Source organism: Esox lucius, chromosome 22 (genome assembly GCF_011004845.1).
Source record: "Esox lucius isolate fEsoLuc1 chromosome 22, fEsoLuc1.pri, whole genome shotgun sequence".
Classification (NCBI taxonomy): domain Eukaryota; kingdom Metazoa; phylum Chordata; class Actinopteri; order Esociformes; family Esocidae; genus Esox; species Esox lucius.
Genome location: NC_047590.1, coordinates 24,359,011 through 24,375,023, shown reverse-complemented (window position 1 = coordinate 24,375,023; position 16,013 = coordinate 24,359,011). Strand labels below are relative to the sequence as shown.

Genomic DNA, 16,013 nt, shown 5'->3' with positions numbered 1-16,013 from the left:
GACTTGCATGGGCTAAAATAGATCCTGCCCACCATTGTGGTCATTTGAGACATTTAAGGGCCATGACATTTCCTGTTCTAATGAACCAACTTGGAAAAATACAGCTCCTGCACTTATTTAATTTCAAATCAAGCACTGTCCATAGTTTACAATAAAACATGATAATCACTACAATGTATGCATGCCTCAGCATCTGTACCCAACTCTGGATGCTGTCTATCATTTGGCCTTGCATTTTATCACTGTGCAAATTTTCACACTCAATCACTGTCTGTTATATTGTTTAGTTGGCTGGGAGTCACTGACATCTTGAAGGGCCAAATATTGATTGATGTTTTTATAGAAGGCAGTTGTGCTAAAACATCCTGACTATCTAACAGAGAAAGGGAAGAACAGCAGTTACCAAACATGCTCTCAAAACTGGATAGTGCTGGAGCATGGACCTACTGGTTAAAACTGCTTTTGAATATTTTGCTCCAGACTCATGGAATTCCATTCAGTGACATGTTGCATTTCTTATTTATTTATTTTTATGGTCAATTGTGATTTTTTTTTGTATGTATGTTTTTATTATTGTAATACAGGGCTCAGCTGTTAAAGTGACCTTGGTCTCACTTTATTTCTCTGTATAACTAAAGGTAAATAAATAGTTTTGCGAAAGGTGACCACCAACCAAAACACATTAAAGGCATCAGCCAAAACAGCAAAGACACCAGCAGTACAGTAGAGGCACCAGCCATAACACAGCGAAGGCAGCAGTCAGAACAGATACCAGGCAAAACATAATGAAGGGTGGTGACGATTCTACTTATTTCAGCAAGGTTGTCATCTAACTCAAGGCAATCTGTTTGAAAACAAGATTACCAGAGTAATGACTGGGTGTATTCTTGGCGGATGCTGACCCCTGGGAAGAGGAAAGAATGTTTCTTTTGTATTTGGGTGTGCATGTCTCCCTCATCTATTGCACTCTGTCTCTCTCTTCTCTCAGGATCTTTTCTTAAGGGGCTGTGTTAGTCAAGAATAATAAAATGAAAATGTCAGTTATCATCACCTATATTGATAGTTATTGTATGAATGTCATTCACGAATGAAAGAAAAATGTATGATGTTGTGCCATGAAATGAAATAGCTTTGGCAGTATAAAGTTCATCTTCAGTCTCGCTAGCAATCAAACCCAGGTTTGAATCCAGGGAGGGCAACAACATTCATAACTTTTAAATGTTGGCCGGCTGAGCTAGGCTTGCCTGGTTCCTTTTCTGTTTAGTCATTCATATAACAAATGCATTTATTGTTGTAGTAGTTTTGATTGTCTTTTGGGGTGTTAAAGAGTTTTTATAGTTTTACTTGTTAAGGTCTGGGCATACTTCATTATGTAGTTTTGGTCTTTTTTAGAGTGTTCGTGTGCACAATGTTTTTCCTTGAAGCAATTAAAATTATTGTAACCGAAGTCTATGCCCTTTTATCAGTGATTGGTCAACTGGTAGTGACGTGATTTTCATAATGTTTGTGTCAACATTATGTATTCATTGATGCAACTTGGAATTGCGTCTTTTAATTACGACGATAAAAACGCTTTTTGACCCATCAAATAAGAAACAGATTATGGAACTATCATAATAACCAGCAACTGTTGTCCTAATTTTCTTAGCAATAATTTGGATTAATGTGACTACATTAAAACAGTTAAACTTTAGAATTACTTCATAGATACAAACTAAAAAAGCTAGCATACTAGCCCTGTTGTTGTCACTAAGTTAACTAACATTGTTATAGTAGCTTGCCACATACTTCTGTGTTACATGAATGGGGCGGGTGCAAAAATGACCAACAATGAAAACGGTCTTTTGAGTATAGAAATTATGACAAGATAAAACCTTGCAAGTAATGTAACTGAAACAGATTGGTTTTGGGTTTGTTAGGGGAGAACATCGTTTACATACACCAGCTAGTTTATTTTTGATCAGCCGATCTGCATAATACATACAATTACAAGTAATGGTGTAATCACTACATCAACAAAAATAATCTACACGTTAAAGAATTATATGACAACGTTTGTATTCAAATGCTGATTGGTCAATAACCTTATTTGACACATTAAATACTTTACATTTTGAAACACAAGTGGCCTTCCATAGCTGATAGCTTTAATATTTTCTTTGCATGTTAGGGTTTTGTCTGTGTTTCTTTGGCTATTACCAGCTCTTCTTTGTGATTGAGTTAGCAGATCACATCTCAGCTCATTGCCCTGTACTGTCCTCTAGTAATATTTCCATTTCCTAACTACAGTATTGACTAACTACAAAATTGACTTACTACAATATTGATCAAGACCTGTGAGATAGCTGGCCGATGCTTTCACATTGATGAAACAGAGAGAGTGATCTTCACATAAATGCTTTTTTGAATAATACATACACTGAACAAAATTATAAACGAAACAGTTTTATTTTTGCCCCAGTTTATCATAAGCTGAACTCAAAGATCTAAGACTTAATGTACACAAAATGCTTATTTCTCTCAAATATTGTTCACAAATCTGTCTAAATCTGTGTTAATGTGCACTTCTCCTTTGCCGAGATAATCCATCCACCTCACAGGTGTGGCATATCAAGATGCTGATTAGACAGCATGATTATTGCACAGGTGTGCCTTAGGCTGGCCACAATAAAAGGTCACTCTAAAATGTGCAGTTTCACTGTATTGGGGGGGTCCGGGGGGGGTCCGAAAATCAGTCAGTATCTGCTGTGACCACCATTTGCCTCACACTGTGCAACACATCTCCACCCTGTGCAACACACAACCTGAGTTGATCAGGTGTTGATTGTGGCCTGTGGTTGTTGGTCCACTCCTCTTCAATGGCTGTGCGAAGTTGCTGGATATTGGCAGGACTTGGAACACGCTGTCGTATACGCCGATCCAGAGCATCCCAAACATGCTCAATAGGTGATATGTCCGGTGAGTATGCTGGCCATGCAAGAACTGGGATGTTTTCAGCTTCCAGGAATTGTGTACAGATCCATGCAACATGGGGCTGTGCATTATCATGCTGCAACATGAAGTGATGGTCGTGGATGAATGGAAAAACAATGGGCCTCAGGATCTCATCATAGTATCTCTCTGTGCATTCAAAATGCCATCAATAAAATGCACCTGTGCTCGTTGTCCATGACACACGCCTGCCCATATCGTAACCTCACCGGCACCATGGGCCACTCGATCCACAACATTGACATCAGCAAACCGCTTACCCACACAAAGCCATACATGCTGTCTCCCATCTGCTCTGTACAGAGAAAACCGAGATTCATCCGTGATAAGAACACCTCTCCAAAGTGCCAGACGCCATCAAATGTGAGAATCTGCCCACTCAAGTTGGTTATGAAGGTGAACTGCAGTCATGTCGAGACCCCTATGAGGACGACAAGCATGCAGATGAGCTTCCCTGAGATGGTTTCTGACAGTTTGTGCAGACATTCTTTGGTTATGCAAACCAATTGTTGCAGCAGCTGTCTGGGTGGCTGGACTCAGACGATCTTGGAGGTAAAGATGCTGGATGTGGAGGTCCTGGGCTGGTGTGGTTACACGTGGTCTGCGGTTGTGAGGCCGGTTGGATGTACTGCCAAATTCTCGGAAACGCTTTTGGAGACGGCTTATGTTAGAGAAATTAACATTAAATTCAGGGGCAACAGCTCTGGTGGACATTCCAGCAGTCAGCATGCCAACTGCACGCTCCCTCAAAACTTGCGACATCTGTGGCATTGTGTGTGATGGAACTGCACATTTTAGAGTGCCTGTTTATTGTGGCTAGCCTAAGGCACACCTGTGCAATAATCATGCTGTCTAATCAGCATCTTGATATACCACACCTGTGAGGTGGATGGATTATCTCCACAAAGGGGAAGTGCTCACTAACACAGATTTAGACAGATTTGTGAACAATATTTGAGAGAAATAGGCCTTTTGTGTACATAGAGAAAGTCTTAGATCTTTTAGTTCAGCTCATGATGAATGGGGGCAAAAACAAAAGTGTTGCGTTAATAATTTTGTTCAGTGTACATCATAAGGGTCTCTTTTTTTGCCTCCACAGAGAATACTATCCCTGATTTAATCAAACTGAAGCACTTCAGGCCTATGGTCATTAATTCCACCCCATGGTGTTCCAGGCCCTAAGTCCCTGATTAGAGGGATGCAATGAAAAAATGTTATGGAACTGGCTTCGATGTCCAGAGTTGAGATTGAGAGGGCTATTCAATGTTGTATTTCTGAATAGTTATAGTGCAATATATTTTTCATTTGCAACAAGGCCTCGCTCTCCTTGGCTGCAAGGACCTTCGTTCAGGTCTGTTCAGATCTCTCATTTCTTTATGTCCAGGAGTTTAGCATGTTTTGCCAGAGAATCTTCCTCTCACCACCTGTGACAAGCCTTATTTAGCCTCTTATTCCTTAAGTTTTCTCTCTCTTTTTCCATACTCACTTTGTTCTGTTCCCACATCCTCTATCTCCATACTCAGACTCTCGTTCTCTATTCTCCTCTCTCTATGCAGCCTTCTCCCTCCTCTCCACCTGCTTCTCCTTCTTCTTTATCTCCATACTTGCAATATCCACATTTTTCCTCTCCTCCACCACCTGGTTAACCTCATCCACCACCACCTTTCTCGACTCCAGCACCTCTCTCCTATCCGCCATCATCTGTTCCTCACTTTTCTCCAAGGCCTTCTCCCTCCACTTAAACCCTTCTCCATCCTCCTCAACTCCTCTTTATTTTTCTGGTAGGCCTCTGACTTCTTCCCCCTCCTGCATCTGAAGAACAGTCTGTAAGAATGACCCTCAGTTTAGTTGAGAGAAGCTGAATCTTAATTACAGAACATTTAGCAGACAATTTTGGCTTGGGAGTGCCCGATGGGTTTGGTTTCTCCATTTTCTGACTGTCCCATTGGTCCATTGAGCCAGACAAGCTCAATTAAGTACAATGTTTTTAAAATAATTCCAGATAATAGTTTTCAAATAATCTGGAGTAATTCCTACTCATAGTTTATAAACAGTAAAATACAGAGATTACATCAAATACTTAAAATATGGAAACTTGACACTGAATTTAGAAACTGCCTTGTGGCCTCCCCGTCATTGTCCAGAGCAGAAATAATACAAAGTACAATGCTAACAGTATATATATATAAAAAAATATTAGCAAACAATTTGAAGTTACAAATTAAACAAATCAGATGAACAAATAAATATAATCAAATACCTTATAATTTACATGTGCAAAATTATATGAATTTACATGTATACATGAATAAATAATAAATAAATACATATATCTTTAAACCAGAAAAGGAACATAGTCTATTCTACAAAACTGCAATATACAAAAATGAATAATAATGATTAAAAACATAGAGGCAAGAAAGTTGAGATCCAACTCTCCTTCCCCGACCCTAACCTTAACCATCACTCTGAGAAAAGCAGAAAGGGAGTTTCCCTTTACATGTGGGTTAGCTGCCAAACTCACAGATTTCTATCTTACTCACTCAGCAATTCTAAATGTTCCTTCGTGTCTCTCCCTCTTTCTCTACCTACTCTCTCTCCCTCTCCTCTGATCTCACTCCCTCTAATGTTATACCACAATCTCCTTTTTCTGTCTTTCATCTTCCCTCTCTCCTCCCCCACCCCACCCCAGGCTTCTAACCACGGTAGCTGGAGTTCTTGGGGTTCATGGGGAGCATGTTCCAGATCTTGCGGTGGAGGGGTGCAGTTCGCCCAGCGTCTATGCAACAACCCGCCCCCCCGAAACAACGGCCGCTACTGCACGGGGAAAAGGACCATCTATCGATCTTGCAGTGTCATGCCGTGCCTGTTGTCCAGTGAGTGGAGTACCACAAATGGCTGGTTAATGTGTGCAGTAACGCAGCAATGTAGATAAGCAAAAAATATATATCTGAGAAATACACAGTCTTACAATAGATCAGTGAATGTTGAATATTCACTACACGTGGTTAAGAGGTCAATGAATGGTAAATAGTACAACTTACAGTCCAACTCTAACTTGTTGTTCCCCCTCTAACATGTTCTGGAATTGTCCTCACTCTAGGTAAGACTTTCCGTCAGGAGCAGTGTGAGGTACGGAACGGCCCCCAAACCGACCCTAAGGGTGTAAAGACATTTGTGGAGTGGGTCCCTAAGTTTGCGGGAGTGCTGCCAAAAGATGTCTGCAAGTTGACCTGCCGGGCAAAGGGCACGGGCTACTATGTGGTCTTCTCACAGAGGGTGAGTTAATATGTAAAGGTCACTGTTGAGTTAAAATGTGTCAGTGAGGAACCTTGACGAACCATGATAGAATTTATTTTTTTCATTAGTCATCCCTTTCTTTAACGGCATATTCACCAAAAACACATTCTCATTTACAGCAATGACCTTGGAGCAATTATGATTAACTGCCTTGCTGAGTGACCAAACAACACATCTATTTAAATTTTGCTGGTTTGATCTAGCGACCATTCGGTTACTGGTCATATGCCTACCCATTACCAGTAGTCCACTGCCATGTTTGTTAGTGTCTATTCTGCTTGAAAGATAAAGATTAGCATTTTTTACATATTCTAATATACAGCAACCACATGGGAGCAATTACGGTCCTGTACCTGTTTTTCTCAGGGACCGAACGACAGGTTCACCTTGTTGGCTTGTGATTAGACTTTTCCTTTGGTAGCCTATCATTCTTGATAACTAGACTACCCTGCTGGATGGTGAGAATGATGTTGAGGGTTGTAGGGATGATGAGGGAGAGGATATACCCATGCTAAAGATATTTCCATGATTAGGAGGACAATGGCCTTTTCTAAATGTAATTATCCTTTGTCCTCACCTCCCTTTGAAAATCCATTGTAGTAGAATGGAGCACAGGGATCTCTGGGTGTCCCATCCAATGGGTTCTGAGACGGAGGCAAGAAATGGCAATATAGAAAATACAAAGACAATACTGATGAGGATGATATGATAATTGCTATTAATTGTACAATACCTGTTTTAATCGCTCTAGGTGGTGGATGGGACAGAGTGTCGGCCATACAGCAGTTCGGTGTGTGTGAAAGGCAAGTGTGTTCGCACGGGCTGCGACAACATCATTGGCTCCAAGCTGCAGTTTGACAAGTGTGGCATCTGTGGCGGGGATGGCACCAGCTGCATCAGGGTAAACGGCAACTTCACTAAAAAAAGGTAGGCAAAATCAAACATGCCTGTTTTACTTGTGGCTGTTTGGGGACACTTAATATCCTGTTTCATAAACCAAAAACAAATCCTTAAGCTAAACCATAACCCAGAAAGCCCTCATCCTAAAACTACACCTAATCCTAATTCTAAACCTAACCAGTAACCATACCCCAAGCCAAAAACCATCAAAATGTCATATTTCTTCCAGAACTGATATAGGTTACCATAATTGTTTAGTCCCAAATTTAGTAGTAATAGAGTAATAGAGTACCCATAAATTAATTATCTGTAACTCTCTGTCTTCCTCTCTCCCTCACACATGAAGTAAGGGTTACACGGATGTGGTGAAGATTCCAGAGGGTTCCACCCACATCAAGGTCCGCCAGTACAAGCCCAAGGATCAGCCTCGGTACACAGCCTACCTGGCACTGCGTCGACCTGGTGGAGACTACCTCCTCAACGGCAAGTTCATGATCTCTACCTCGGAGACCATCATCCCCCTCAATGGCTCGGTGCTCAATTACAGTGGTTGGAGCCAACGGGATGAGTGGCTTCACAGCATGGGCCCCGGGGCCCTCCGGGAGGACCTCATGGTTCAGATTCTGGCTACGGATGCCAAAAAGACACTGGATGTCCGCTACAGCTTCTTCATGCCACGTCGGGTTTCACCACCACCTCCTACACCACGCACCTCCACGACCCCATCCCCGTCCACTACTATTCCAACAAACACCACTAGCAGATTCAGCAGTAGCTTCACATTGGCCCCTGCCCTCTCCACAGCCCAGGTGATGTCAACGGCAACCCCAGGGCCTCAGTGGGTAACGGGTCCATGGATGATATGCTCTAGAACTTGTGACACGGGCTGGCAGAGCCGCACTGTGCAATGCAAGGACCCACAGGCCAAGCTGGCCAAGGGATGCCCGCTGGGCTCCCGCCCCTCCGCCTTCAAACAATGCCTAGTGAAAAAGTGCTGAGGGACCTACAGACTCTCCTCAAATGGACTGGGAGGGTGAATGGGGTAGGGAGTATACATGGACAGACACTTCGGTCAGTCAAGCTCTCCTTCATACCTTACTATGCCAGTCCCTACTTGGCACAGCCACTGACAAAATGACGGGCACCCTCAGACACTTCCAAACAAATGGTGCAGCCACCCAACCCCTCACATGGTAAAATGCCTCCTCTATTTGAGTCTTCAAATACTATCCCACTTCCTGTTTTATAAATAAGTAGTTTGGTGTCCATGACTAAAAGAAAACGAACCGTACTTTATCCAGTAGAAAAAAGAATAATCCCAGATAAAAGAAAACCACTTTAAGTGAAGATAGAAATCCTTTTTTTGAAATCTGCCTATTCTTAGTAACTCATGTAGACTAACACCGCTCCAAGAGACCATGGTGACCCTTTATCTCTGACATTAGTTTTGGTTAAAGGTCGTAATGACATGGTATGACCTAATGTGCATTCTTGACTCTTGTGTGTGTGCATGCATGGCTGTGTGTGTATGAGCTGGGTAGATATGAGCGTAAACATTTAGTGTTTTGATAAACTTGTGGCCTAAACTTTTTTAACTGACTCTAACCCTCAGTTCCATTTGTATCACTATGCGGTTGCAAGAGGTTCGCTACAATTTTGTCACTGTGTTTCGTTGGCTCCCTGTGTCTTTGTTTGTATGTCCGTTTGTTTGTTTATGAAAAAAGCAAGTTCTTGCTAATATGACAATGTGTGCCCTGCCTACTCACGAATACAGCAAGAGGGATACATAAAGGGTTTCAGACTACAAGCTTATGATGGATAACTAACTAAGGAGTAGGGTGGACTTGAAGATGTTAGAGTGAGAAATGGATAGCCTGAAATAAAAACATGTGGAACAATGTGTTGAAGTTAGACCTGACCAAATACATTCCTAACGCTCTCTCTCTCACACACACACAAACATGTCATCTCCCATCCTCTCAATCTCTCATTTTAAACATTTACAAATTCTAGTTTTAGACTATACTTTTTCTCACACACTCTCAGTAAAACACATGCACACCTCCATTTCTCATTCAGCAAATTAATATATTCTTATTTCAGCCTATTCATTCCTCACTCTCTCACACCTTCAACTCCATCTTTCTCCTTAGCCTGTCATCCCTCATAAGCTTGTAATTCTGAACAACACCCTTTCAATGGTGAAGATTGATTTACAACATACTGGGGACATATGGCCTTTGCCATAATGTCACAACTCATTATTTCACACACATGCATATAAAGAATACAAAACACCCCATGTTTCGACAATATTTGGCTCACGTTAACACATTTTCAAAATTGTTTTAATGATATACTTTCACAATGAAATTCCAGTATCATCCATGTTCAGAATACATGCGTCATACACGCATAGTATGTATAGAAATGGAAACCACACAAAAACACATCTTAAAAATATACAGTACCATTCAAATGTTTGGACTTTCGTAGCCTTAACCTCTGGGATCAACGACACACCTACTCATTCAAGGGTATGTCTTTACTATTTTGCACATTGTAGAATAAAAGTGAAAACATCAAAACAGTGAAATAACACATGGAATCATATAGTAACCAAATAATTTGTTAAACAATTCAAAATACATTTAGATTCAAGCCACCCTTTACCTTGATGGCAGCTTTGTACACTCTTGGCATTTTCTCAACCAGCTTCATGAGCTAGTCACATGGAATGCTTTTCCAACAGTCTTAAAGGAGTTCCCGCATATGCGAAGCACTTGTTGGCTGCTTTTCCATCACTCCGCACTCCAACTTATCCCAAACAAATCTCAATTGGGATGTGATTGAGTGATTGGATGCCAGGTCATCTGATGGGGCACTCTGTCACTCTCATTCTTGGTCAAATAGCCCACATGCAGCCTGGAGGTCTTTATTGGGTCACTGTTCTGTTGAAATACACATGATAGTCCCACTAAGCACAAACCAGATGGGATGGCATATTGGTGTAGAATTTTGGTATAATGTCAATTTCTCATGCGTCTTGGCCCAAGCAAGTCTCTTCTTTTTGGTGTCCTTCAGTAGTGGTTTCTTTGCCACAATTCAACCACAAAGGCCTGATTCCCATTGTCTGTCCTGAACAGTTGATATTAAGATGTTTCTATTACTTGAACTCTGTGAAGCATTTATTTGGGCTGCAATCTGAGGTGAAGTTAATTGACTATTGACTAAGGCTGGTAACTCTAATGAACTTGTCCTCTGTAGTAGAGGTAACTCTTGGTTTTCCTTTCCAGTGGCGGTCCTCATGGGAGACAGTTTCATTGTAGTGCTTGATGGTTTTTGCAAATGTACTTGAAGAAAATGTTTTTAAAGTTCTTGAAATTTTCCGGATTGACAAAACTTAATGTCCTAAAGTAATGATGAACCATCGTTCCTCTTTGATCATTTGAAATGTTCCTGCAATATTATCTAGTACTACTGTACAGACATTATGATAGCCTTCTGTATACCCACCCTACCTTGTCACCCTCTATATACCCACCCTGATGCATTAAGGAAAGAAATTCTACAAATTAACTACAAAATACTTTTAATTGAAATGCATTCCAGGTGAATACCACATGAAGCAGGTTGAGAGAATGCCAAGAGTTTGCAAAGCTATCATCAAGGCAAAGGGTGGCCAATTTGAAAATATTAATTTTATATGCATTATTTCATAGATTTGATCTCTTCTCTATTATTCTACAATGTAGAAAATAGTAAAACTAAAGAAATAGCCTTAAATGGGTAGGTGTGTCCTAACTATTGTCTGGTGCTGTACACCGATCAGCCGTAACATTATTACCACTGACAGGTAAAGTGAATAACACTGATAATCTCGTTATCATGGCACCTGTCAGTGGGTGGGATATATAAGGCAGCAAGTGAACATTCTGTCCTCAAAGTTGATGTGTTAAACACAGGAAAAATGGGCAAGCATAAAGATCTGAGTGACTTTGACAAAGGCCAAATAGTGAGGGCCAGAAGACTGGGTCAGAGCATCTCCAAAACTGCAGCCCGGTCTGCAATGGTCAGTACCTATCAAAAGGTGGTCCAAGGAAGGAAAAGCGGTGAACCAGTGACAGGGTCATGGGCGGCCAAGGATCATTGATGCACGTGGGGAGCGAAGGCTGGCCCGTGTGTTCCAATCCAACGAGCTACTGTAGCTCAAATTGCTGAAAATGTTGTGCTGGTACTGATAGAAAGGTGTCAGAACACACAGTGCATCGCAGTATGTTGCGTATGGGGCTGCATAGCGGCACACCAGTCAGGGTGCTGCTTCTTACCCTTGTCTACTGCCGAAAGCACCTACAATGGGCACGTGAGCATCAGAACTGGACTACAGAGCAATGGCAGAAGGTGGCCTGGTCTGATGATTCACATTTTCTTTTACATCACGTGGATGGCCGGGTGTGTGTGCGCATTGCTCCCCTTAAGAACACATGGCACCAGGATGCACTATGGGAAGAAAACAAGCCAGCAGAGGCAGTGTGATGCTTGGGTCCTGCCATTCATGTGGATGTTACTTTGACACATACCACTATAACTAAGCATTGTTGCAGACCTTGTGCACCCTTTCATGGCAACAGTATTCCCTAATGGCATTGGCCTCTTTCAGCAGGATAAAGCCCCCTGCCACAAAGCAAAAATGGTTCAGGAACACAACGAGTTCAAGGTGTTGACTTCGCCTCCAAATTCCCCAGCTCTCAATCCAATCGAGCATCTGTGGGATGTGCTGGACAAACCGGTCAGATCCATCGAGGCCCCACCTCGCAATTTATAGGACTTAAAGGATCTGCTACTAACATCTTGGTGCCAGATACCACAGCACACCTTCAGAGGTGGAGTCCATGCCTTGACAGGTCAGGGCTGTTTTGGAGGCAAAATCGGGACCTACACAATATTAGGCAGGTGGTCACGTTATGGCTGATCGGTGTATATGCAAAACTATTTGACACTTTCCTTGGGAACAGATCCTTTTGCTGAATGATGGAATCACAGCACTGAACATGTAATTTATTGTTTGTACAACTGGTGTGTGGAAGAAAAAAAAAGTGATGAATGTATTGAATGTATTTATTACTATGGTGATTTTGTATCATAATTACTATTTAACTAGGAATGTGACTGGGGAGAATAATTCCTTTTTAAGAAAAAAATGTTTTCTAGTCATCTACATGAATATATGTATATAAAATATATATTTAAAAGGTCTGTGACTTTTCTTTCTTAGATGTGTTCAGGAACTTACCCATAAAGTTTGAAACCTGTTTTGTTAGGGCACTTGAACTAATGTATCAAATGGTCCTATTCCTTCACTATGGAATTAAAGGCTGTATTGGCATACAAAACATGTGTACATTGCCAAAGGAAATGGAACATAATCAAGATATAATACAAAATTATAACCAAAATGTACACAACAATTCAAGTCACTGTGCATTGTGGGATTGTTGACGTGCTGTACACTGCCTGCTGTTACCTACCTGCCAAACATTTTCGAATATAGTCAATATAAACGAATTGGTCAGATTCTACTTCAAGAGTTTTACAAACGCAATATTTTTTATCTATTGACCTTTTACCCAACTTTTCTACACCGGGACTCTTTTTGGACATTATTAACGGAATTACTCACCCCTGAACACCTGACCCTAAATATCATTACTATACCTTATCATTGTAATTGTTGTAGCTACAACACAGAGAACTATCGTCTTCACGTAAAGATAGCAGAGTTAGAGGCTCAGTTTCAGATGCAAATATCAGGCAAGGATTATGTTAGTGTAGAAATGAGAAAAACTGCATCTGTGCCACCAGGAAGAAACAATTGTGTTGTTAGCCCCCCGGCACAGCTCCTGAACAGATTTTCAACAGGTTTTCTCCACTGAAGTCAGAGTAAAGGCCTGAGCTGTCTTTGGAGGGGAATGATCGGCAGGCATGTTCTACCGGTGGCCCGGAAAAACTGAAAACTTTTAATCTGCGATTCGATTAGTATTAGACTAAAGAATCAGCCGGCGATCGTAAACTGTTTACCGGGAGGCAGAGCCACAGATGTAGCTGCAAATCTGGGGTTGGTGAAGTCTAAAACTGGCAAGTATAGAGAGTACAGAAATATTGTTATTCATGTTGGCACCATCAACGTTAGGATGAAACAGTCAGAGGTTAGGAAGCAGAACATGGCATCAGCGTGTAAACTAACTAGAAAGATGTGTCGGCATCGAGTAATTGTCTCTGGCCCCCTCTCAGCTAGGGATAGTGACGAGCTCTACAGCAGACTCACGCAACTCAATCACTGGCTGAAAACGGAGTTCTGCCCGTCGCAGGAGGTAAGAGTTTGTAAATAACTAGCTCTTTCCCAGAAATAGGGCCAGGCCTAATCTGCTGAGGAGCGATGGACTCCATCCTAGCTGGAGTGGTGCTCTTCTTTTATTTAGGAACATTGACAGGTGTCTCACTCCTATCGCCTCACCATGAGATAGGGTGCAGATCAGGCCGCAGGCTGTTAATAGCATAGCCAGAGTACAGTTTTACCTATTGCCACTGTGACTCGTTCCAGGCTGAGAAACGTTAAACAAGGTAGTGCTAACAATAGCAACCTTGTTAAGAAAAAGCTTTCCTCCACCTCGGTCACAAATAAAAAGGACTGTATCACCTCGGATCTCAAAATGGGACTCCTAAATGTTTACATCCCTTACTCCCAAGGCAGTTGCAGTGAATAATCTCTGATCATAAACTAGATGTAATTGGCTTGTGTGAAACGTGGCTAAAGCCTGATGAATTCACTGCCCTAAATGAGGCCTCCTGACTATACTAGTGATAATATCCCCTGTGGAATCTGAGCATTAACAATTACAATGTGAATGTACGTTTAATTGTAGGGGAACGTGCCTAGATAATGAGAACAACAGAAACCTCTCTGTTTAGATTATATCTCTGTAGGTTGCGCTCTACTAACCCCAGGAATGTTCACATTGACCATTTGGCCATGGGGGTTACTGTCTTGGAAACCTGATCTTTGCTAGGTAGACACACCCTTCAAAGTATAAATCAGCTTGTAACCAACATTACAGTGAGAAGAGATTGAGTGAGATGAGATTGAGGTTGTGTAAGGAAGACAAGGTCTGTAACCTCATGAACAAGACTTTCTAATGCTGCAATGAATAATATAATTTCTCTCTCCCTTGACAAACGGGTATGCGATAATAATTACAACCACTAGACGAAACGGACGATTTCTAACACCCCCATGCATGACGAAAAGGAGGGGGTATTGCTAATATTTATGAAAGTAAATATAAATTTACTCTCAAACACATCACTGATTTTCATTCTTTTGAAGTTTTACTCACGAAAGTTAACCAGGCTGATAAACCGTTTTACATAGCTACTATTTACAGGCCCCCCGGGCCATACACAATGTTCCTTAATGAGTTTCCAGAATTTTTGTCTAACCTTAGTCATGGCAGATAGTATTCACATTTTTGGCGATTTCAATATTAATATGGAAAAGTCCAATGATCCTCTTCAAAAAGCCTTTGAAGCCATAATTGACTCAGTGGGTTATATCCAACATGTTTCAGGTCACTGCCACAATCACACCTTAGATTTAGTCCTGTCACGAGAAATAGATATTGTAGATCTAATAATTTCCCCCCAAAATCCTGGATTATCGGATCACTGTCACTGTCTTATTACATTCAAACAAGAATGCTTGCTCCGCAAACAATGAGTTTCAAAATCAGTACTATAAATTCTCGGACTACAAATAGATATCTTGATTCACTCATCAACGACAGAGTAAATAAATCCGCAAACGATCAAATTGAGGATCTAAACTCAACACTGCAAAATACTTTAGAAACGGTTGCACCACTAAAAACAAAAGAAATACGCAACAAGAAACTTGGCACTCCACCAAGTTGGAAGTATTCAGACTAGCCTGGATAGACAGTACACTACAATACCGAAAATCACATACATTTGCTCTATCAGCTTATTTCTCCAACCTGATTGAGGCAAACAAAAACAATCCAACATTTCTCTTCGATACAGTTGCAAAGTTAACAAAAAAGCAATGCTCAACAAGTGAAGTGGGTCTTCACTTAAGCTGTAATGAATACATGAACTACTTTGATGAAAAGATCATCACCATTAGAAAAGAAATAACTGACTCCTCCTTAAATAGTTATAGTCCCCAAAATCTCAGTTGTCCTGACCAGGTGTCAATGGGGACACTTGAATTTTTTGGTACCGAATCGCTGAACACATTCACAAAATTTGTAATGAGTTCTAAACCCACAAATTGTCAGCTAGACCCGATTCCAACAAAATTACTTAAGGAGCTATTTCCTGTGCTAGGTCTGCCAATGTTGAACATAATAAATTGCTCCCTTTCCTCCGGATGTGTAACAAACTCACAAAAATAGCGGAAATTTAGCCTCTTAAAATTAAAATCTGGATCCTGTCATAATAAACAATTATAGGCCAATATCGAACCTCCCGTTCCTCTCTAAAAAAAATATGTTTCCCAACAACTGAATGCCTTCCTGAAGACAAATAACATTTATGAAATGCTCCAGTCCGGTTTCAGATCCCATCATAGTACTGAGACTGTAACAAATGACCTTCTAATGGCCTCAGACAAAGGTTCCGCATCTTTGACACTATTGATCACTCCCTTCTCTTAGATGAGACTGGAAACCCATATTGGGCTACGTGGACATGTTCTCGCCTGGTTTAAATCTTATTTATCTGAAAGATATCAGTTTGTTAGTGTG

At 41.1% G+C, this 16,013-nt stretch overlaps 1 protein-coding gene across 1 annotated transcript in view; it reads left to right on the top strand.

Moving 5' to 3' along the window:
- Window positions 1–11,084, top strand: part of LOC105030501 (A disintegrin and metalloproteinase with thrombospondin motifs 5) — a 46,997-nt gene extending 35,913 nt beyond the window's left edge. Inside the window, exons 5-8 of the mRNA XM_010904393.3 lie at window positions 5,684–5,867; window positions 6,095–6,270; window positions 7,043–7,218; window positions 7,538–11,084. Coding sequence (XP_010902695.2) covers window positions 5,684–5,867; window positions 6,095–6,270; window positions 7,043–7,218; window positions 7,538–8,189 — 1,188 coding nt within the window. The 3' untranslated portion in view covers window positions 8,190–11,084. The remainder of the gene's footprint in view (window positions 1–5,683; window positions 5,868–6,094; window positions 6,271–7,042; window positions 7,219–7,537) is intronic.
- The last annotated feature ends 4,929 nt before the right edge of the window (window positions 11,085–16,013 follow it).